Source organism: Solea senegalensis, linkage group LG3, assembly GCF_019176455.1.
Source record: "Solea senegalensis isolate Sse05_10M linkage group LG3, IFAPA_SoseM_1, whole genome shotgun sequence".
Lineage (NCBI taxonomy): Eukaryota > Metazoa > Chordata > Actinopteri > Pleuronectiformes > Soleidae > Solea > Solea senegalensis.
In genome coordinates this window covers 30221490-30245049 of record NC_058023.1, presented here as the reverse complement: position 1 = coordinate 30245049, position 23560 = coordinate 30221490, and the positions used below count along the sequence as shown (strand labels likewise).

General features: G+C 43.4%; 2 protein-coding genes across 4 annotated transcripts; one reads left to right on the top strand and one right to left on the bottom strand.

Moving 5' to 3' along the window:
* The first annotated feature begins 171 nt into the window (after window positions 1–171).
* prmt8b (protein arginine methyltransferase 8b) lies at window positions 172–13581 on the top strand. Its single transcript, XM_044021193.1, has 10 exons — window positions 172–774; window positions 2458–2685; window positions 4884–5039; window positions 5574–5637; window positions 6312–6454; window positions 6586–6673; window positions 7868–7983; window positions 10808–10958; window positions 11974–12095; window positions 13441–13581. The coding sequence occupies exons 1-10, from the start codon at window positions 706–708 to the stop codon at window positions 13522–13524; spliced, it is 1221 nt and encodes a 406-aa protein (XP_043877128.1). The 5' UTR covers window positions 172–705; the 3' UTR covers window positions 13525–13581.
* A 499-nt stretch (window positions 13582–14080) lies between these two features.
* On the bottom strand, window positions 14081–23552 carry cracr2ab (calcium release activated channel regulator 2Ab). 3 transcript variants are annotated; one of them, XM_044021183.1, is made up of 18 exons: window positions 23364–23546; window positions 22434–22784; window positions 20628–20739; window positions 19860–20049; window positions 19627–19773; window positions 18892–18982; window positions 18699–18794; window positions 18326–18513; window positions 18090–18161; window positions 17937–17985; window positions 17755–17837; window positions 16855–17530; window positions 16173–16311; window positions 15668–15749; window positions 15142–15256; window positions 14881–14982; window positions 14657–14733; window positions 14081–14581 (listed from the first exon to the last, which is right to left on the bottom strand). In XM_044021183.1, exons 2-18 carry the CDS (start codon window positions 22653–22655, stop codon window positions 14494–14496), a joined length of 2529 nt encoding a protein of 842 aa, XP_043877118.1. In that variant the 5' UTR covers window positions 22656–22784; window positions 23364–23546; the 3' UTR covers window positions 14081–14493. The 3 variants fall into 3 exon arrangements, with proteins under 3 accessions (XP_043877118.1, XP_043877119.1, XP_043877120.1); XM_044021184.1 differs by having other exon boundaries at window positions 16855–17437; XM_044021185.1 differs by lacking the exons at window positions 14081–14581; window positions 14657–14733; window positions 14881–14982; window positions 15142–15256 and having other exon boundaries at window positions 15674–15749; window positions 16177–16311; window positions 23364–23552.
* Between the last annotated feature and the right edge of the window lie 8 nt (window positions 23553–23560).

The following is a 23560-nucleotide window of genomic DNA, read 5'->3' as shown; positions in this document are numbered from 1 at the left end:
CTCTCTTTATGACTGATATTATTATCACGGCAGCGCACAGTTGGAACCCCCAAGTCAGTCTTAACTTTCTCTCCGGGGAAAGTCATCAGGATTAAGCCACAGGGCTTTAAGCAGCAGCAGCAGCAGCAGCAGCAGCAGCATCATCATCATCAGCAGCAGGAGCAGCAGGAGCAGGAGGAGCAGGAGCGCGCACTGTGCTGTGCGACAGTGACAGGCACGTCAAGTGTTTCCAAGCGCTAAAGTGGACGATAAGGAGGATTTTTTTACCCCCCCCGCTGAGGAGTTTTGTCTCCGGTGCTTCACTATCATTATTTGACGTAAGCGATATTATAGGGCTTCCGTGTCAGCCAAACGGGGCGCGCGCGTGTTGGATGGATGGACATGGATGCACGGACGCACGGACAGCTGTGGATCTAACCTCTTCCATCCTCAAAGAAAAAACAAAAAAAAAAACTACCTGTATCACATTTCCTCTAACATGGATTGCTGGATGTTCCAAAAAAGCAATTCAACTTTAACTTTTTAAGGACAAACGTTCACATTCACACACTCTCTAACTTTTTTTATCTTGCGTACATTCTGTGGCTTGATTTTGAATATTAATAATATAGCTATTTTTGACTTGCTACACGTTATTCTTTTAAGAATCCAGAACCTCCCCCCCTCACTCTTCGAGGAGTTGTAGCGTAAATCTCGTCGGCTCTCATGGGATTGAGGCATTCGTCGCGTTGTTTGCTGCTACGGCGGAAGATGGCGGAGGCGGACAGCTCGGAGGTAGGGACCTTATGGTGCGTCCTGCACCCGGTTAACACTCTTGTCTCTTGTCACGTGTCTTTGTTACATGTAACATTATCATTAAGATTATTTTCTGAAATAATCTTAATCTTAGTTGAGACTGTGATTTAAGACCGGTGTTTTACTGAGAGCCACGTTGAGGAGGCGCTGCTGCTGCACTGATGCTGTGCGTGGACTCACGTGCGTGTGTGTGTGTGTGTGTGTCCTGCTGCAGATGTGAGGACTTTCACTGTGTGTTCACGCTGTTCATGTTCTGTGTGTATACAGTAGAACATGTTACATGTCACAGAATTAGTAGTGGACGTCGCCACGTCCGCTGTCCTTGGTGCTGAAACGGAACCTGCATCTGGAGTGTATTATAGTATATCATCAGCATGAAGCCATATGTGCTCTCGTTTAATTATTTATTTCATTTCCACTGCATCTCGCTTTGGTTTCCTTTTCACTCGTATTTTAACTCTTCCTCCTCATACTAAGGTCTTCTTCTTTTCCCCCCCGAACATGTTTAAACTGTTATTTTAATCATCTTGGAACAATCTCACATAATGGTTTTAACTACACTTTAAATGGCTTGGGGTATGAGTTTTATTCTATGGCGTATTACTATAGGGTTAATAATTTATCAGCGTTATTACAATGTCTTAAGGCTGCGTGATTTTGTCTTATGGCCAGGATCCGCTTGAGAAGGAGATTAAAGTCAGAATTCTGAGGAAAACAAGTCAGAATTTTGAGTTAAAAAAAAGTCTGAACTATGAGATTAAAGTCAGATTTCGGAGAAAAAAGTTGGAACTCTGAGGAAAAAAAGTCAGAATTTCCGAGATTAAAGTCAGAATTCTAAGAAAAAGAAGTCACAATACTGAGATTAAAGTCAGAATTCTAAGAAAAAGGGCGGAATTCTGACTTTAATCTCAGAATTCTTGCAAGTTTTATTTATTTTTTACTTTCTTCCAAAAAATCTTTTTACATGTAGCCCTGACACTCAACAATAGCAACCTAAAAGAGCTAAGCTTCTTGCACACATAAATAAGTGCTAATAACATTATGAATTATTGCTTTTAAGACACTTGTATTTATAACAATAATGTAATAAACATTATTAAGTGATTTATTAACAATAAGTAGCCTAAAGTTATGAGTATAGACCTTAAAATAAAGTGTTCTCCCCCCATAAATATAAAAAACAAACCATAATGAGCCATGAGGACTAAAACATCATCAGGTTATACTTTTGTGGTATGGACTGGGAATCAAACTTGGTTCTGTTTCATCTCTTATCAAAAATATGATGTCATTCAGTATCAAATATTGTTACATAAGGAGTAAGTGAGCCAATAAGCATGCAGCGTGCTTATATCACTGCGAGCTAATAGTCCTTATAGTGGTTGGTTGTGTTAAGGAATGCAGAGGCGGGGCTTAACAATTGTGTGTGTGTTTTAGAGACGGAAGGTTGAGGAGATCATAAATGCAGAGAATAAAAATGAGTGGGCCAGCTAAAACTACATTTTACCATCATGCGCAATGGACTTTCAGTGTATTGGTTTCAAAAAATCATTCAGGAATCAGCATCGAAGTCCAGAAAGTCCAGAAGTCTTTGCTTTCGCATCGATCGTAATTTTCCAAAATATTCTGACCTAAACTCATTTCTTCCTTTCATTTCTTCAGCGGCAGCAGTCTGTCACATCCCTCCTCTCCCAGTCTGCCCAGCCGTCCTCACTGCCTAAACCAGTGGTGCCTACTACCCACCATGTGCCCTGTGTCCCCCACACGCCTCATGTAGCGGCCCTGTCCACCTGTCCCGGCAGAGGCAAGATTGCCAAGTTCCTCAGCCCGGAGGAAATGACATCACGGGACTACTACTTTGATTCTTATGCCCACTTTGGCATCCATGAGGTAAGGAGACGATAGGCCCACAGATGCTTCCTGTTCTGTTTAAACTGATGCTTTTAACTTTGCCAACACGGTTACTTTGGCTTTCTGACAAGATAATACTTAAAAAAATTGCTGTAAACAGACACACTTTGACTGGCACTGATGATATGAGGATTATTCACATTCTCAGTTCACTGCATGTGGAAATTAGTGCGTAAAACAGTGGTGCCTCAGCCAACGTTGAGCCCAAACAAGTGCTAAAAACAAATAAACAAAACAAATCATGCAGGGGAAATTGTCAAAAAGTTGTCAGTCCTCCAGCTTCTGACTCAACAAAGCATGAAATCACAAAAACACCATCAAAAAAAACAACAACCAGAGCATTTCACCGAAATATACAATATTTTTTTTGTGTGTTCCCTTTAAATGATGGTTTTGAAACATCAAAATCGAGCCAAAAATCTTCTGACTTGGCATGTATGATATCGAAAATACAGCCAGAACGTCTCACGGACGTGTGAATCCATTTATTGTCACCAAATAATCATCCAGGAAAACCACAATTTTAAAATCCACAAAGTTCAAACAAAACACGGCATCAAAAAACTCGACAAGCAGAACTATTTGAAGCTTTTGAAAACATCAAAATCCAAATGCATTCTCCATTTCTGACTCAGCGTGAGTTCTGACAAAGGATTCAATCGAAAAAAATCGACCGTATTTTGACTTTAAAATATCAAAAACTAAACCCATACTTACTTTTCGTCCAATTTTGAAGACAATCTCGCCACTGCACAACGTGCGCGGTTACAGAACAAGCGTCTGCAAGTCGGCAAAAATGAACGATAAAAACCAATAAGTTGTCACGTTTTAACAAAGCGCGGTATCGTCTCTCAGATGTTTGACGCTTCGTGTGAATTATGGTTTTAAAATGTCCAAACCAAACCAAACCTCAGAGGCAACAACCAGCAAATAAACTGCGAGACATTAACTTGCACTGTAAATTAAATTAAATCACGCCTTTAATCGCCAATCGACGCTGAATTAAACTGCAGAGGAGCTTTGCCCTCTAACGACCTCGATCTGCAAGAGTTTAGGGGACGTACAGTATAGGAATAGAGTCCATATTTAGCATGTGGGTCAGGTTTTTGTCTGCATGCAGACAAAGACTCTTGTCCTGATTAGAGGAGCATGAGGTAGAAAGGAGGAGAGAGAAGTGGAAAGTGTGAACGGGCTCTGGGAGATGGATATCAAGTTTCCCCCAAAGGCTTGCTGTTGTACTCCCGTCTATTTCAAGACGTCCTGCCGCCGTCACGGAGGCCTTTGGCCTAAATAATGACTCTTCTAGCCCCGTTATACTCTTTAAAGTATGCAGTGGAGTGTCTCCTCGTCACACAGTGATGGAGAACAGGAGGAAAGAATCATAACTGGGAAAGGAAAAAGATTTATGTAAGCACTTTCTCTCCTTCTGTCTTCTGTCCAGGGGTTTTTAGGTGTGTCTAAAATACGGCGCCATAGTTTGCATAACTCGCCTTCAAACGCTGTAAAACCCCTCAGTGAGCTTTGTCAGCAGTTCACCTGCACCACTGCTTTTGATTTGCCCAGATGTCTTTGCCTCGTACCTCGACGCAAAAGACACAGAGAAAAGCTCTTTGTACACTTTATTCAAAACTTTATTCAAAGATGAGGAAACGAAGTAGAGAAGACGGGAAAAAAGAAGGAGTGACGTTGATATTCTGCAGTGCAAACACTGACAAACGGGGACGTTTCGCGCATATGACAGTAGCCGCTTTTCATCGAGGAATTAGTCAAGTTAATATCTGATGAGTAACTGTGCAAAAGTGGATGCTAAAAATGTCAACAAGAGCAGTTTTACAGATGTTTTAACACAGGTGTGTTCAGGCGGAACCATCCCAATTCGAATTATTTGTCTGAAAAAGCCCCTTAAGACCCGGTTTTAAGGTTAAAGCTAAGGTTAGGCACTTAGTTGTGATGGTTAAGGTTAGGTTAAGGAGCTAGGGAATGCATTATGTCAATGATGTGTCCTCACAAAGATATAAAAATAGTTTTTTCTGTGTGTGTGTTTGGCACCTAACCCCTTTTTACGTGATTTGAAACCTCATTTTGAAACAATTGTTGCCTCCGCAAAGTTCATCTGTTTGTACTGATGAATAGTTAACTTTTTATTTTTCTCTGTGCATTCACGTCACTTTGAACAGGAGATGCTGAAAGACGAGGTGCGGACGCTCACCTACCGCAACGCCATGTACCACAACAAGCACGTGTTCAAGGACAAGATCGTCCTGGATGTTGGCAGCGGGACGGGGATCCTGTCTATGTTCGCCGCCAACGCTGGCGCCAAGCACGTGTACGGGGTGAGACGGATCATCTCGCGTGTTCAGCGTGTCCCCGATTCTGGTCGAGGTAGCAAGGGGGGGCGGGACGAGGGGACGAGGGAAAGTGTTAAAGGAGCTGTGACAAAGAGCAAACCATAATCTGGTGCTAAGATTTTTAACCCACTACCTTGTGTAACTGCCTTCCTTCCAAGTGGATAAAAATGAGAAATGGGATTAGGCCGAAAGCAGCACACACACACACCCATTCAGTGACCAAATTTCATATCATATCTGGTGTTTTGCTGTTACCGAAACGGTTTGCAAATCCTCTCCAGAAAGCGGGTAATCTTCTCTCACACAGTCTTCCACATTGAGGCAATAAGAACCATCTGGCTCCGCGTTGAGCCGAGCATGCGAGTCATGCGTTATCCATTACCCAGAGCAGCAGTGTCTCCCACAGTCAGGGCTATGTATGATTCATATAGTCTTTTACACTCGTGGACGGTCGATGCACACGGCCTGTGTGGAGCTGAAACCCTAAAGGTGACTCTCCTCCTACTACTCCTTTAACAGATCGAATGTTCGAGTATATCCGAATATTCAGAGAAGATCATCAAGTCCAATCACCTGCACAACGGTGAGTTTAAGCACTTATGTATTTATAAATCTGCATGTCGCCGTCATTGTTGTCTCACCCAACGGCATTAGTGACAGTTCTGGCGTCTCGTCTGTGATGTCCAATAACTGCCATCCCCTAGAAACTTCACAGACGACAGAAGGAAACCATGTTTTAATATAATAATTTAAAAATATAGAATTAAAACAGATCAGTAAACACACAGAGTTTGTATTCGCCACCGTACATTTACTGGCCACTTTATTAGGTACACGCTGAGTTATCATCTCAAATCGGAGTAAACTTTAGAGATGGTTGTGTGTGAAATCACCAGTAGACGACCCCTTTCTGAAACTCCAGCTTGTTTTTCCACCAACAACCATGTCACGTGTCACTTAACGTGTCACCTTTTTCCCACCATTCCAATGCTCAGTTTGAACTTCTCCACCTTGAGATTGACTTTATTAGATTATTAGAGCATAGCATTGACAAGCATTAGCGCGAGTGTACCTAATAAAGTGGCTGATGGAGTAATTACCCAATTCCCCTCACATTTAGCACATATACTGTCCATGTGAACACATGAGTGAGTGATGACAGACCAGAAAACAACATGAATGCAATGATGATGATGCCAATCGCGAGTTCACGTCTCACCGGCTGTTTCTGTGACACTCCCCCACACACCACCGCAGTCATTACCATCTTCAAGGGCAAGGTGGAGGAGGTGGAGCTTCCCGTGGAGAAGGTGGACATAATCATCTCAGAGTGGATGGGCTACTGCCTCTTCTACGAGTCCATGCTCAACACCGTCATCTTTGCCAGGGACAAGTGGCTGGTACGAAGTTTCCTGCTGGACTGCCGACACATAAACACAACCAGACAGTGATGAAGCAGAGGATTTACTGTGTGTGTGTGTGTGTGTGATGAAGAAACGTCCACTCACGTGTGAACGCTTTTCTCCACCAGAAACCCGGAGGCCTGATGTTTCCCGACAGAGCCGCCCTCTACGTCGTCGCCATCGAGGACCGGCAGTACAAGGACTTCAAGATTCACTGTGAGTTCTTACCTTAGACTCTGTTGTTGTTGTTTGTCTCCGTCTCCCTGTAGTTCCCGCTTAGCTGTGCATATTTAATGATTGACATGCGTCCAGCCCTCCATTAGCTAAAGAACTCATCCTGTGAGGGGTCAGGGAAGCTGATCCCAGTCTGACTGAGGGCGCCAGACAACAAATAACAACACGTCTCATACAGGAAATGTTTCAAATTGACTGAACCTGCATGTCTTTGGACTGTAGAAACTGTAACAGATATTTGATCTAATCTATATTTTCTGTAACTTCCTGGCTGTAAATTCAAAGCTGTAAAATAGGAGCAATTAGTTGATTTTTCAAGTCTGATCTAAAGTCACTTAAACCACCTTTTGTCCCTGCTCTTCACCATGTCCACAGGCCCGATATCTTACTGTGGTCGGACAGTCGTACCTAATAAAGTGGCCATTTGACTTGCTTTGCTCTGAGAAACATAGAAGGTTCCTTTGAACTCCAGTGCTTTGTTTGCTCTTAACTAACTCCATGTGCTCACATAGCGATCCCAGCGGGAACACCGAGCTTAATCCGGAACAAAGTGCCAATATTAAACATGTGCAGACTTTAATATAATCTGGGTCGATAACAATAACTTTTTTTTTTACTCCACAGGTGTCCTCTGCTGTTCTCTGCAGACACAAATCCAGAAAGAATTCCGTTCACTCAAATCCCTCGCGGTCTTATTTTTAGTCTTTCTCTGCGTCGTCGGCGTGTGTCACCTTGTCGTTGTCAGACGGTGTTGGTGTTTGGCCTTCTGACAAAGCCAAGAGGAGCGGAGGCACAGATCGAGGGTGAAAAGACTCGCTCCGTGTGTCTTTGCAGCCCAATTTGAATCAAATATATTTTTTTAAAGAACAGCCTGCCAGACGTGGTGTTGGTGGAGGAGGAAGCCAGAGTCTATTTTCAGGAGGCCTGGTCTTTTTTCCACACAGGGCCTGCGTAGACAGAAAGACAGCATGAGTGTGAGACTGTTCTCGCTGGCGGCAGTTAAGCACTCATTTTTTATTTTCCCTGCTACCTTTTATTGTGCTGACAGCTTAGCAGGAATTGAAAGCCTCAGAAACCAAATAGAGTGGAAAACATACTGTGCTCCCGCGTGGATCAGTAACGGCCTTGTGACGTTTGTGTTTGTGTGTGTGTGTGTGTGTGTGTGTGTACGCGCAGGGTGGGAAAATGTGTACGGCTTCGACATGAGCTGCATTCGCAACGTGGCCATCAAGGAGCCTCTGGTGGACGTGGTGGATCCCAAGCAGGTGGTGACGAACACCTGCCTCCTCAAGGTGAGTCGCGAACGTCACAGATCATCAAGCTTTTGTGTCACGTACATAAACTGGATGTTAAAATTGACATACGTACGTGCAGCTTATAGGGAGTAGGACAGAAGCAGCGGTTAAGGCCCCGGTATACTTCCATTGCGCGTAGCATATACTCTCGCATCAGGGTCCTGGAGTATCTTACTTCACCATGGGGTGGCGCTACAAGTCTGGACGCAGATAGGAGGACGCATTCCTACCAAAGAAGAAGAGAACGATGCTAACTAAGCTCCCTCGGACACATCTGGTTCGAGCAGCTCACACCTGGTAGGGGAGTCGGGGTGTCAGGTCGAGGCTTGGATGACTATCCTTGGGGACTACTTCTTCTGTTGTTGAAATCTTCTTTCTTGCTTAGTGACCGGGGCTCAATACTCCACCTATAGGTGGGGTGGAGATTCAGTTTGCGCATGCGCCGTCCGCATGCCCCCAACGCGGTTCCAAAATCTGGCGTTGAGCCCGTGCGCACTGTGTGCGGACGTATACCGGGGCCTTTAGCCACCCGGAGGCAACTCCACCACTTTATCCTCCCCAGGGCTGCTGGTAGCGAACGGCAGGGCCAACACATTAGAGTGTCTAAATAACCGTGATCCAACACACAGTGAGAGAACATGCATCTCCACACAGAAAGGCCCAGGCTGGACCCCAACTGGCAACCTTCTCGCTGTGAGGCAACAGTGCTAGCCACGTGTTTCACTGTTCCATTGCCAATGGAAGCCAATGCAGAGGTGAAAAAATATTTAATCGCCACTAGGGGGCGACCTCGCTGGTTTGCAAAAAGACGTCCATTTGAATGGAAGTCAATGGAAGTCTTCTTCAATAGCACCTGGTGTCACTTTTCCTATATTCCCATTTGGAGGAGATAATAGGCGATAAAGTGTGGCGCCGAGGAGTGGACACCTCTTTGATTGACAGCCGGTGACATCTGCGAATTCCTGTTTGCAAACCTTCAGCGTATGCGTCGGCCAAGTCACCAATGTGGAGGCGTCAGAACGACGGGACGCCAGATTGTCATTGGTGTCATGATCACACACAGTCGCCGCTTCCCAGCAAGAAGAACTCCTGTTATGAGCCCAGGAAAATGTGCCGTTATAAATGTCTCTTGATTTATAACGGCAATGAAATGGACCATAATAATTGACACCTGTGTGACTGACGGCGACCATACCATCGTCCGGTGAGAGCAGTTGGTTGCAGGTGTTTGAAAAACCGTCAAAACACCTTGAAGGATTCAAAACGGGGGTTCATTTTCCAACTGGAAGACGATGTACACATATTGGAGGCAAAGTTTCTTCTTCTCTTGTGTTCCGCCACCATGGACTCATCCCCCCCGTGTGCTGAAACTACTTTCCAGTACATAATAGAGGTCTCTGGAGAGCTGTAACGCTCCGCAGCTCTGTTTCTGTGCTTCAAGATACAACAAAGGCTCGTCTTTTATCTCACAAATGAACAGAGGATGAGAGCACTGGGGCAGGTGATGGCTTGCTTTTTTTTTGGGTTGTTTTTCCCTCTATCTTTGCTTCTCTTTTCACAGATTTTCCTCTGCCATTGTTCCTTCCGACTGCTTTTCTGCTTTCAATCACCAGTACGATCCTAAATTTTCTCTTTTTAAATGTCAGGCTTTGCTGGTCTGAGTGAATAGGGAGGTCTCACTCTGATTCTGCCTCTGTGGGATGGTAAAATGTCACACTCGAGCTGGTGTTGCATCACTGACATGTGGAACAGGCTCTCCGTCGCATAGATAAGCACCAAACACAAAAGGGGTTATTATCATTTTTGTTCATCAGTCTGTGTAGTAAGTGTTTCATTACTGGATTTTACATGTCAGCATGCGGGACTTATTTACCCCTCACTGCCTGTCGCCTCATCTCGTCTTAATTCCAACTGCCACTCATTCCTGTTGTTGCTCACATGGGGGCTTTTTTTCCCACTCTCCTACTTTCTATTTTTTTTTTTTATGCATATGGACGGAGGTGTTAAATCATAGTGATGGTCGAGTGGTCCACGGCCAGGCCAGGCAGACACAGGGACCCACAGCCACAGCCACCTCCCTACAGTACATACAGGCATGTCATGCAAAGCTGTTGTTTTGCCCCGTTTCTTCACACATTGTGATGCTTGGCAGGCAAAAACATTCCATACTTAACAATTGGCCGTATTTACTGTATGAGGCGGCGCTCGATATAGACGGGAGCCAACACACACACACACACACTCACTGGAAGACATGAGGGAGGACACCCACACAACATGTGCACTGTGAGCAGGCTGCATTATGGAGTCCATGATTCAACCTGTGGGTTTGCACACACACATTCTTGCACAGCAGTCTTAGTGAGGACACACACTAAACATAAGCATTCGCTGGCCCTTTACTCTGACCTTTCACCTCACAGTAGAACCAAGTCAACAAGCCATTCAAAACATGCGGGGACCAGCCAAAATGTTGTAGGTAGGAAGGAAGGAAGGAAGGAAAGTAGGTAGGTAGGAAGGAAGGAGATGTTTCCCTCTCATCTCTCTGAAAACAATGTCTTCATTTTGATGAAGTATTGACATTATACGATAAGTACAATCATCATGATTCCATCAGCAAGTAACCGCTTGGTAATAACAATGGGATATGTGCCATATGAGGCATAATTATGAGACATTATTTTGATACCACTGTTATTCCCCAGTCCAAAACTGCACTAAAAATAAGACGGCATTACATAATTACCTCCCCACTGTACAGTTTTGTTGTTACCAATAAAATACAATAAAAGAAATGAACATTTTTTTCCTCCTTTTCCAGGAAGTGGACATCTACACTGTGAAGCCAGAGGACCTGTCCTTCACTTCAGCCTTCTGTCTGCAGGTGCAGCGCAACGACTACGTCCACGCCCTGGTCACGTACTTCAACATCGAGTTCACCAAGTGTCACAAGAAGACCGGCTTTTCCACCGGTGAGACTGTTTATTTATAAGTTTTAACCTTTGTTTAAAAATCAACTAAGGGAGACTTAGACTCATTTTCAGTGAACAAAACAGCAAGACTATCAAACAGATTCAAACACAGTCATAGCTTCTCTTACCTGTGGTTAGGGTTAGTCTTTCACACCGGACATGGCAACCTGTCTTTCTTCATTTTGGGGAAACAAAACAGTCAAAGGATTAATATTAAATAAGTCCCGCCCTCTTGAGAAATAATCTCGAATGAAAACAGGAAGTTAAAAAGACAAACTTAAAATAACTTTTAAACATTTCGATTTATAATAGAGCACACACAAAACAAAACTACACTACAAAGTATTGATGACCATTTTGGTAAATGTGAAATATAGATGCATTGATGTGAGCTTTTCAAAATAAAAGTATCTTTTGAAATGACCAAGAGGTAAAAAATATTAAAGATAAGCAAGTAAAACAAAAACACATAATGGTCACTGTTTGTGTGAAAATGTATTAATTTGTTAACTGGCCCTTAACTTTTCCGCTTTTAGAGGAGATATAATAACACTTCACCAAAACGGCAAGTGTTAAGTTTAGTTTTCACATTCTGGCCCACGCAAATGTCCAGCAAGGAGTAAATCATGATCGGAAAAGTTCCTGCGCTGCCACATCTCAGCTCTTGGCTACACTCTGCTGGTGTTAGACGAGCTGACCCATCGAGTGTCGCTCAGCTGTTACATAAGCTTGTTTAAATCCATTCACGCTTACATAATACCGTGTAGCGGCGCTTCTATGTTTGGCGCCCCGAGGCTGAGCATCACTGATGGAGAACTCTCCTCCTCTGTATTTCTCCCACTGATGAGTAAACTTCAGCTGCTCTGCTGCTAAATTTACTCCACGGTGAGATGCTCACGGCAGTTCAGAGCCTGTTTTCTAAGTGTTTGTCTTTCCCGTGTTCCCCCCATAACTCCTCGCCGTCTTTCTTTGACTTTTCTGCGTCTCCGTTCCTCTGTTTCCTTCCCATCTTCAGCTCCAGATGCTCAGAGCACTCACTGGAAGCAGACAGTGTTCTACTTAGAGGATTACTTAACTGTCAAGAAAGGAGAGGAGATCTTTGGCAGTATTGCCGTCAGGCCCAATGAGAAGAATGTGGTAAGACATATTGCTTTATAATTTTGTCATTATAATTATTTAATTTTTAGCCCTAACAAATATTACATTCCAACACTTGTCAAATGAGTTCACACCCTCTCTAGCGGTGTTTAGAGCTGTACACAGGAAGTGATGCGTTTTATGTTAGGAAATATGCCCATTCACAGTGAATTCATAGTTAGCTTAAAATTGTTACGTGTAAATATTAAATATACATTAAATTAGTGGTTTATTTGCTCAGAATTACAGAACGCCACTGATGTAGCTGCTCAACATACCTGAAGCCACTGACAATTAGCATTTAGCTTTGCATATGGACAGAAAATTGCCTGTTCACAGTTACTTTCTTGTTAGCTTAAAACTGTAACGTGTTACTATTAAATAATACACTAAATGAAAGGTTTATTAGCTCAGAAATAGAGAAGATGAATGCCTCTGTTGTAGCTGCCCATTACATCTGAAGTCACAGACACTTAGCAGTTAGCTTAGCATACAGAGAGAAAATTGCCTATTCACAGTGACTTTCTAGATAGCTTAAAATTGTAGCATGTAACTTTCAAGTATAAATTAATGATTGAAGCCACAGATAATTAGCTGTAAGCTTAGCATATGGACCGAAATGTGCCCATTCAGTTAGTTACATAGATAGCGTAAGACTATAATGAGAAAATGAATGCCACTGATGTTACATCTCAGGCTACAAACAATTAGCAGTTAGCTTAGCATGCAGACATAAATTTGCTTACTTCATAGCTAGCTTGAAAGTGTAATGCATAACTATGAAATATAAATGAATGGTTTATTTGCACAAAATTAGAGAAAATGAATGCCACTGTTGAAGCTGCCCATTAAATCTTAAGCCACACACAATTAGCTGTTAGCTTAGCATACGGGGAGGAATCTCAGTCACTTGTGTGCGCTTTAAATTAAACTTTAGCGCATAACTTTTAAATGTAAGTTAGTGGGGGCAGACAATCTGCTGTTAGCATACAGACAGAAATGTGCCTATTCACAGTTACTTCCTAATTAGTTCACTTTTAGATATAAACAAACTTCCGCGATACAAACCATTGTCGAATGAGTTCACAGAATCAGCTCCACGCGACACGACAGCAACATTTAGATTCAGACGTTTGTTACGTGACTTGATTGGTAAATTCCTTACTGACCAGTATACAGCATACAGTGTGTGTGTGTTTTTAACATAATAGTGATATCAACAACTACAATAATGGCACATACTGTGGCTTTAAATAGCAGTTATTGTGTGTTTTTAAAGTTGATTTTACTCAAAGTGGATATTTCTGCCATTCGTTTCCTTGCGTTTGTTTTCATTCTTTTGCAGCGCGACCTGGAGTTCACCCTCGAGCTGGACTTTAAGGGACAACTATGTGAGGCCGCCATTTCCCACGACTACAAAATGCGTTAGGTGCTCTGACGTGGATGTTTCCTCGGCTCCTTTACTCTGGTGACACCTAAAAAGAGACGGGGGGTGGCGCTCTCCAATGAGAATCCCAGTTGGGCAGTGGGGGTGACCCGACGCACCTGATGCCTTTAGTTCCAGCAGCACTTCCGTGATGTCATCAGAATAGGCAACAAATATCTATCAGCAATAGTGCCATCAAGTGTACCAACCTGATCGACTCGGGCTCTTGAATGTAACCTCCCAACTGAACGTGATTTTTTTTGTTCTTTTACTTGTTTCTGGGAGTTTTAAATGTTTTGAGGATGAAATAAAAAAAGCAGTGAAGTCTTTATATTGTTAGTGCAGCTAATTGATCTGAGTGATGTGGACAAGATGACAGCAAAGTGGTCCACTCCCCCTCTTCCCCTTAGGTACACGTCAAGATGTTTGATTCATGCACGGTATATTTGTATTGAAGGTACAGTGATTGGTTAGTGATTTGCATGTTTTTTAATCGACCGCAGAGGACGTTTCAGAACAACTGGACTAGAGCAATAGAAGAACAAACAACAACAATGCATCAGAGCGGTAAACAACACGGATGTCGAGATTTTATTTCGGAGAAAAAAAAAAAGTGATGAATAAAATGTCAAAGAATCAAGTCAGATTTTTTTTCCTGTGATTGAACTGATTTTTGATTTTGAACACGACATGATTGATGCTAACATTCATTTATATATATATTTATCATTTTGTAAATAATGACATGTTTTAATCCTTGAATCTTGCAGAGAGCACTACTGTGATTTGGCAACAAAGGAATATATACATGAAATGGTGCAGCACCTTATTGTCACGGCTAACAAGCTCACCGTGAGTGTTTTGTACTTGATGAGAACGTGAGAATCATCGATCTTCCACAAGTCCGATACTGATTTGATTGTCTTTAAAAAGAGCTGCATTTTAGTTTTGTCCTTCCTGGTCAGTGTACCTTCACTTGCAACAGGCTTTCTTCTTTATGGGTTGAGCACTGAGGATTACTGTGGTGTCTCTCACTCTGTCCTCCTGCTCCATTAACACTCTGAGTAAAAGACAGACAGCGGATCAAAGAGGGGACGCTGAACGAGGGCCGAAAGACTTCTTAAAGATTTCTTACCTGGCCAGGTGAGTCAGGGACTCGGTCACATTGTTGCCCGTGTAGGCGCTGACCTCAAAGAACATCACCCTGTTTTCCTACACGTATATAAAACCAAAGATTTCGGCAGAATCTGAAAACAGGTTTCCTGACCATCTTACTTGTAATGCACTTTACAACATTATATATTGTTACTGTGCTGCAATATGGAGTCTAACTGAAATAACGATTTAAATTCGACTCACGTAAGCCAGTTGCTCTGCTTCTTTAAATGACACCTCCCTGTCTTCATCCATGTCCATTTTGTTGCCCAGGAGGAGGACGGGGATCCCGACACCTGCAGCGTCCTGAAAAGAAAAGAGATGCCCAGTGATTGATTGATTGATATATCCTGACTTTTAATCATTAAAGTGAGTCAAACGCCAAAACATAAGTGGTTAATATAAGATAATAAGTCAAATCTATTGTATACACAGTCACTTTAAACTCTACTGAGCGTTGCGGACCTGGACGTTGGCGAGCCACGGTCTCACTGCCCTAAAACTTTCCTCCACTGTGACGTCGTACAGCACGACCACGCCGTCCGCCTTGCGAAAGAACTGCTTGGTGATGCTGCGATACCTGCGACAAAGGCGGGGTTCGGGTGACGGAAAATGAACTTGTGGAGTAGTACATAGAATCTTCTGCAGAACCAGCAAAACTATTTAGATCATAAAAGGGCAGAAAACAACATGTGTAGTATGCGATCTCTGAAAAAAGTAGGTTATTAGTGGCTTTATTCGATATTTGTTACAACCAGACCTTTAAACTTTAAATATTTGAAATTTTACTTCGCTTTTAGATTACAAAAACAAATTAAATATTATATGTAATATAATATTTCAAAAGTAAATCCATTAGACACACTTTAAAAAATACAAAAGAAATACTTCTTCTTTGCGTGTGTGGCAGTTGGAAAAACAATAATCTATAAATGTAATTTCAATGATCATTTTATGATTGATTGATTTTAACTTTATTTTCGCAGCTCACCTCTCTTGACCTGCCGTGTCCCACAGCTGCATGGCCACCTGCATATTGTCCAGGGTTAACGTCTTCACACTGTAATCAATACCTACATAATGAAAAAAGAAAGAAAAAAAGAAATCAATTTCTATGTAGAAAGGTGTTGACAGTGATTGTTTTGTTTGTTTTGACGGCGTTACAGACACAAAAATAGCTGCAGGCAAAAGAGACGCGACACTGACACTGGGCCTCGTTTCAGACAGTCGGGCTTACACAAAGTGGAGATAACAAGGCTCGGGTGAGGATTAGGAAAAGATGAAAGCAAAACAAGGAGGAAATAATTCTCCTGAAGTGATTTAATCTGCTCAGTACAATGGTGTGCCAGGGTGTTGAGACAGGCAGTGTGACTTCACAAGCCCTCTCATGTGACGCTAAGTCTCGCTCCTCTGGGTTAACATCAACAAACACACACACACACACGTACACACGCTTGCATACAACGCAGTGGTGTCACAAATGTTTTGATTCTCACCCACAGTAGCAGTGGTGGAAGGGTGGAAACGTCCCTCACAGAAGGAGCGCAGCAGCGACGTCTTGCCGACGCTGGAGTTGCCAACCAGGACGACCTTAAACAAGCGATCCGGGGCAAACAGCGCCGACTCTTTTGTCTTCTGACAATAGTAAAGGGTGAAAGATGAGAGACATTTAAGGCGGTATATGTAATTAATGGACTGTACTAAGCCATAAACTGAAAAGTTAAATAGTTAGGTTAATATACTGCTTATACTAACTGCTTATATTAACTTGCTTATACATAGCACTTATGATTAGCACTTCATAGTTTGGCTTACTTGAAGATCTTATTTGTACCCAAATGTTTAAATGCACTTATTGTAAATCGCTTTGGATAAAAGCGTCTGCTAAATGACATGTAATGTAATGTAATGTACTGGCTTTACTATATTCATATTAAAGTATATTCATAATTTGAATTTGAACCAACCACCCACTCATGCACTTAAAAACACTTGGTTGCCAATCACAACAAGCTGCAGCCCTGGGTCGGAAGTGCCGGACATTATGAAACCTAAAAAGCCTCAGTACCGCTCTCAAAAACGTCTCGACCAGGGGAGGGGGGGGAAAAAATGGAGGGTCTGCAACAGACATGAGTTAAATTAAAGGTTTATAGTGTGTCACTCTAAAGCGCCACATACTTGCTGCGTCTCCTTCCCAACAGGCTGTCCTCTCGGAGACAAGGGCATCCTTTTCGCCTGAGGGAGGCGCGATCTCCTCACAGGCACAGCTTCTGCGGACACTTGAATGGGACTTGCAGTTGGGGCGGATGAAAGGTCTATCGCCATGGAAACACCGGAGTCAATGTCACTCTGTGATGGCGGTCCTTCTCCCTCGTCCTCGTCGTCCTCGTCCTCCTCTTCGCTGAGCTGGTGCAGTAAGGGCTGCGGCCCAAAGTGGAGCAGATGGGGAAGGTGGTCCTCCTCGATGGAGATGACCCGGCGGAGGGGCCACCCATCGAGAGGGGAGTCCAACACCTCCTCCTCTACCCCTGCCTTCTTGTCGCTCTCTCTGTCTTTCCTCATCAACCTCTTGGAAGACGGCATCTTGCTGGGCACCTTTTTGGCTTTTGTCTTCACGTCGTGCACTTTCGGGAGAGCAGGGTTGATGTAACCGTTGGCTAAGCCCGGGTTCTTTCTCGCTGGGGGCCGTTGTTGTTGACGTGCAGGGGCACTAACGGTGGAGGTGGAGGTGGAGGTAGTGACAGAGGTGGCATCGTCCTCACTACAGGAGGAGGAAGCAACAAACACGATTTGAAGGTGCTCTATAGGCAAGGCCTCCAGAGACTGGAAGGACCCGTCCACCAATAGTGAGGCTCTTTGGAGACAGAGGAGAAACAGAGGATTACTGGATCAATCTACCGGACTGAGATTTTAAAAACTCTGGAGGCCAAAGAAGGTTGATGTTGTTGATTCTTTTGGAAAATATCCTCTGTTTTTCCTTTGATATACAACTCTCACATCACACTGACAAGGAAATTCTTCTCTTTGACAGGATTTCAATTTGTGGTAGAGGAGGATGGATGGATGCTAAAGAATCACCTTTTTGGCGGTTGGCTGGTGTCGTCGAATATGTTGGCGAGGCCCGCTCTCTGTTTCTGCTTCTTTCTGAGCGACGTACGAGGCTTGTTTGAGAAAAATGAGGCATATGAGATGTTACACAGGGTTTATTAGTCAGCATTATATCTAATGTAAAGCAGTGGACTTCAGTAGAGTTGACTTACGACACCGCAGCATATGTCTCGCTCGTCCTTTAAATGTTTGTTCATCTCTCTGAAATGAATGAGAGGAGAAGAAAGGATACACTTTGTGAAGTTCGCCAAAGGATTAAAAACCAATTACTTCCTCGGGAGCTGATGGGTCTGACCTCACCATACCTGAGGAGGTCAAGCTGCTTCATGAGACTTTGTTTTTCTCTCTGCAGGCCTTCAGTGACTCTGTACATTTCCCTGAAACAAGGAATCAGAAACACACAAAAGTCCACTGTGGTCACTCATTTAAGGGTTTTACTTAAACGTTTAAGCTTAGGGTAAAGGACTAAGTAGGGATTAAGATATCTCAGACATATGGGAACTAATAACGGTGAGGAAACACTTTAAGTGTGTGCACCTACATCTCTTTGTCCTGCTGCAGCCGGGCGGCCTGCTCCTGTAGCGCGGCCAGCTGATCCTGGGCCAGCGCCAGGTCCTGGTTGGTGGTCTGCAGCGCGCGGGACAGCTCGTCGTTGGTCATCTTCAGCTTGACGTTCTCCACGTGGCTCTCCTGCTTCTCGCTGCTCAGCTCGCGGCACTGGACCTCTAACTGGAAATGCACCGACGCCGCGTGAGTGAAAAGTAAATCCCTCCCCACTAAACATGTGAAGGGATTAATATTCTCTCGTTTGTGTGTGGATCTGCAGTTTCACCGCTAGATGTCACTAATTCTTACACCCTGGACCTTTAAGTGGTAGAGTTGGTCACATAAAGTAGACACTGAAGCAAACTCACCCTTTTCTGTTTGTGGAAAATCTGCTCCAGCTCTTTCTCCTTTGAAATGAGCTGGTGTTCCAGGTCCTGGCTGCGTAGCTGAAGTCGCTCAGAGTCCTGCGCAGCCAGAAGAACACACGGTGTAAGGCCACACGGCATAAAAAAAACAAAAAACTGTGACAATAAATATACAACAATTAGCGCTAAATTCTACCTTGAGAATAATCCTGTCTTTCTCATTTTTGATCTGTGCCTCCATCTCTTCGTACAGATGACGGATCTCGCTGTCGTGTGTTGCCGCCTTCCTGCGGAAAATGTAACAGTGTTGACATTAGAGACGTGAGAAGGAGATCACGCTGATGTCAAACTGGAAAATGACACGGTATGACCAAACGTCAAGGAACAAACCCTAAGCTTGTGTTGCTCCCTCTGCATTTGTAGTTGTACATGTACAACTGTGTGTACTGGAAAGACACACAAACACCCAACAGAGGCTTTTATTTTATGATAATTGCTCGGATGTGAACACACATCTGCAACCCTGTCAATAATCATCAATTGAGTTAATTTGATCGCAGTAAAGCGATTTAATACATTGACCGAGACACTTAACGCCTCTCACTGCCGTGACATAATGAGAATGGGTTTCCACATCAGCAGCAGCAGCAGCAGAAGGGAGGAACGTGGACAGACTTCAGATTAGCAGTCATTTGACACGGATAAATAGGTTGTTCTTTAGGAGGTTTATCGGTAAATCCATTTGACACAGGACAGCAATATAAACAAACACACACACACACAGAAATCCCACTGTTACATCACCAATTCTTCAGGATGTTAGTGTTATGGTGCATAGACAAAGTGTTTAAACATGTGGGAACCATTTAAGAAAAGACTATAATAATTCCACTTCCGTTAAGCCCCAAGTATGTGTGTTCTGCCCTGCTACCTCTGGAGGGCGCTCTCCATCTCCTTCTTCTCCTGGTGGGCCTCTATGATTTGGTTCGTGACCCTGGCCAGGAACTCCTCAAAGTTAAAGAGGAGGTGAGGCTCATCTCGCCGTAGCTGCGCCCAAAGACTGCGCACCTCACCCGGACTGTAGCGGAAGACACAAAGAGACCATTTTCCACCATTTTCTGCATTTTATCAACCCTACGACTCATGTGCAGCGTTCACACTCACTCCTCGAACACGTTGCTGGCTCCCAGGCTTTCCAGCAGCATGGTGAAGTGCCGCTCCTCCTCGTCCTCAGCGGCCGACAGCTTGGCCTCCCACTGGCTCTGATACAGAGCTTCCTTGGCTCTCAGTGTGGGGCTGGAGGTCTGGCTGTGGTCATCGGGGGCAGAAATCCTTCGGCCATGCAGGAACTGACCTGAAATGAGTCAGCGAGGCATGGAACAAGCACATTTTTTTTTAAATTTGAAACCTGAAATAGATGAAGAATCGCCTTGTTCATAAAAAATGGGGACATAAATAGGACAAAACTAGAATAAATAATCTTCTAATCGATAACAATACAAAGTACATTCATCACTATGAAGATTAAAGGTCTATTGTGTAAGATTTAGTGACATCTACTGGTGAGACAGCAGAATTTTCCCTTCCTTTCCCAAACATGCTACTGTAAGGTACGGTGGCCTTGACATACCAGAAAGGACGTTATTCTTTTATGTATGCATAACAATTCTGCTTCGAAACACAAAATGCACGACATGGAAGCATCTGTGAATGAATAAAGAAATAAAAAGCCTGCCGTAGAACAACATAAAGTGGGAGTGCAACATTTGCAGCAATCCCACTAAATAAATAAAGCAGTGTAACGAACATGAACCTACAATTTTCACTCCAAGTTTGCCTCTAAAGTTAATCTTGCATATATAGGCTTCAAACATGAAATAAACAGTGTCATCACGTTTATCTAGATGTGTACTAAAGTCATACGAAACTCACCGAATCCGGAGGAGAACGCCTCCAGCGTGAGGTACCCGCTGCGCTCAGTGTCCAGAGAGTCAAACACGTCCTCCAGCTCCTCTGCAGACAGAGGCAGCTCTCTGTGGAGCCTCTGCCGGGGGGGGGGAAGAAAAAAAAACACACAGTTCAGCTTCAGCGACCGAAAATATGACACACAGTTCACTTTGTGCTTGTGCTCGGTTCTTATCTGGTCAATAATCACAGCTGTGGGGATGAGTGTACTTCTAAACTCACTACCTGAGGGCAGACTCTTCTGTGTATACCAGTGTACTCGTCTGTAAATCACTGATAATAAACCTGGTGACAGCCCTTTGACATCAGCTGTTTCTCCTGAGTCGTCTGAGGCTCCCTTGTATTATTGAGTGCATGTGTGAAGGCTGCACAGAGAATGGTTGTTAGTAGCAGAGGTAAAAGGAAGCCGTGTATTAATACAGTATTGACCAGTGATGGACTGGTTTCAATATCAAACAGATTCTCCTGTAGCTCTGTGTGGCTTTATGTTCAGCAAACCTTAATAAAACAAACACCAGAGCCACATCTAAAAGACACAATGTCACAGCTGAGCTTTTCTTTTTTTTCAACACAAACAACAAAAGACACGAAGCTCGAAAGAGCCTCGTCCTTATTAACGCGCAACACAACTCGGCCAGTGTCGGTGCTTTCAAGAGGCTTGTGTGTATCGTGCCTGCGTGTTCTTCATTCACGCTGCTGAAAAGATGCACAAGTGTGTGTGGGAGAGTGTGTGTGTGTGTGAGGTGAACTCATCAACTGATAACCATCTCCATTAATGCTGCCACTTCAGCTAATGTGTGAGTGTAGTAAACGTGGTGAAGAGCTCCTTTAACAATGCTGGGGAACACGGGGAGGGAGGGGAGAGAAAATGGTGAATATGACACTAAGTGTTGCCTATATTTACCGTGATTATGGATAAGCAAAGTAATGATATGCACAGGTAAAAGCAGTGTTGCCCTGTTCTTCTCAATGGAGGTTTCGTGTAGCCATGAATATTAAAGAAGAAAGAACGAGACAAACCGGGGACCTCACAAAAAGAGACTTGTACGGACGGACAGACAAGTAGACGAGTTACAACTTAACTAGAGAATCAAAGGTTTAGTTGATTGTTTTAAGTAGTTTCCTGAGAAAAATAAATAGTGAAGAATCTTAAGAGCAAAAACCAGTGTCTTCCCTGCAAGGACACATTTTGTAAACATCCCCATGAGCTCAATTAACTTAGAGGAGGTTGTTTTTGATCGTCAGGAAATTCATTCACAGCCAGTTAAAAAGGGAAATCTACTCATCATGTACTCCATGTTGTTCAGTGTACAAACACAATGTGGAGTCCTTCAGACTGGAACAATCTACAGAACTCTCCCAAACGCCAAAATCTGGTTTCTCGTGATCATTTTAAATGAATTCTGCAGGACTTCTAAGTCTGTCACTGCTTTTAGGTTTCTGTCATTATGCTCTCTAATGTTCATTGTCTTATTGTAATTTGGAGGAGTCGTCTGTGCTGATATGTGTGTGTTTGTTGCTGCTGTTGCCTTTTGACCAGGAGATTATTCTGGTAAAATAAAGGATAAATAAAACAATGAGGTCTCAAAAAGACCTGCATAAGCTTGCTCTTATACCATAAATAAATATGCACAAATAATATACATTAAATATCAGGTTTTTGGAGGTAAATAAAGTGGTTTTACTGCTATAGTATACAGTTGTTGTTGTTGTAGTAGTAACACTATTTTAGAATCCCTTCTGAAACCAACACACACACACTCCTTCTCTAACCCTCATATCGGTGCGGGTAATGAAGCCTTTCCCCTCCACGTCACAGGTCTGGAAGAACTCCTTGGTCTTGTCCAGCAGGGTGATGCGACCCCATTCTGAGCTCCTCCTCCCTCGGTTCGGTCCGAATCCATTGATCTTGCTCTCCTCCTCCATTTCTGACGCTGTTTTTTTGTTTTGTTTTTGTTTTTTTTTTTTAAAATACCACTTTAAGGAAAGCAGCATGTACTGCAGGGGCCTCCTCACTGGCCCTGTACGCTGTGCACTGGGGTGCTCCCCATTGCCATGGCAACACAAAGAGGTAGCATCCGCCGACGATGATGATGATGAGGGCTGATAACTGGCTGCAGACTCCTGTGAGACAAACACAGTGGTCAAACTTAAAAGGTATTTTTGAAACTAGTGTGAAAATGCTACATCACAGTATCAAACTCTTCAGCACTTCCCTTTTCTGAAACAAGCAACTCAAAGGTATGTGTGTATACACACACACACACACACACACACACACAGTGTCAAGGATTATCTTAATACCCTGCTACACAGAACACATGACAGCGTAATGCCTGTGAGACTGTACGAGCCGACACCACGAGGCAGAATTCCTAACTGCTCCTGGAAAACTGTCCCTTCCTTTGTGCTCTGAGCTGATTTTTGTTCGTTTTCCTCACGTACTGCCTCACTACAGAGGTTCTTCTCAAAAATTGTAAAAAAAAAATAACAACAATAATAATAAAGAGAAGCAGATGCCTGATCTTGAATTCGGCAAAACTTTTCTGAGTTGGAAAAGTTCAAGGGAGTGGAAAATTGTACCATAAAATGGTTATAGACAGTCAAAATGCAAATTCTTCTACTATAAACTCCCTTTATCTTTGACATAAACACACACACAGCACCATTAAATGAGCCTATAATGAGAAGAAAAGTTCTCACCTTGCGCAAAATTACTCACGCCCAAGCCTCAGTTCCGCTCTCAACAGAGCAGTGACCGCACTTGCTCTCCCGTCAGAGGTGAATGTTAGAGAAGTCATTCTGCAACCATGTGATGTCATGAGGAAGCAGCCTGAAGCTGTTCAGCTTGCATCCTCCTCACACTGCTCTAAGACTGAGAGAGAGAGAGGGAGAGAGGG

What these genes read in the sequence shown, in the direction of transcription:
- prmt8b (XM_044021193.1), top strand. Translation starts at nt 706, where the DNA reads ATGGGATTGAGGCATTCGTCGCGTTGTTTGCTGCTACGGCGGAAGATG. An exon ending in CCCACTTTGGCATCCATGAG is followed by an intron (nt 2,686 to 4,883) that starts GTAAGGAGACGA and finishes CACTTTGAACAG; the next exon opens with GAGATGCTGAAAGACGAGGT. An exon ending in GCGCCAAGCACGTGTACGGG is followed by an intron (nt 5,040 to 5,573) that starts GTGAGACGGATC and finishes CTCCTTTAACAG; the next exon opens with ATCGAATGTTCGAGTATATC.
- cracr2ab (XM_044021183.1), bottom strand. Translation starts at nt 22,655, where the DNA reads ATGCTGCTTTCCTTAAAGTGGTATTTTAAAAAAAAAAAACAAAAACAA. An exon ending in GCCAGCAACGTGTTCGAGGA is followed by an intron (nt 19,774 to 19,859) that starts GTGAGTGTGAAC and finishes CTTCCGCTACAG; the next exon opens with TCCGGGTGAGGTGCGCAGTC. An exon ending in ATGGAGAGCGCCCTCCAGAG is followed by an intron (nt 18,983 to 19,626) that starts GTAGCAGGGCAG and finishes CATTTTCCGCAG; the next exon opens with GAAGGCGGCAACACACGACA.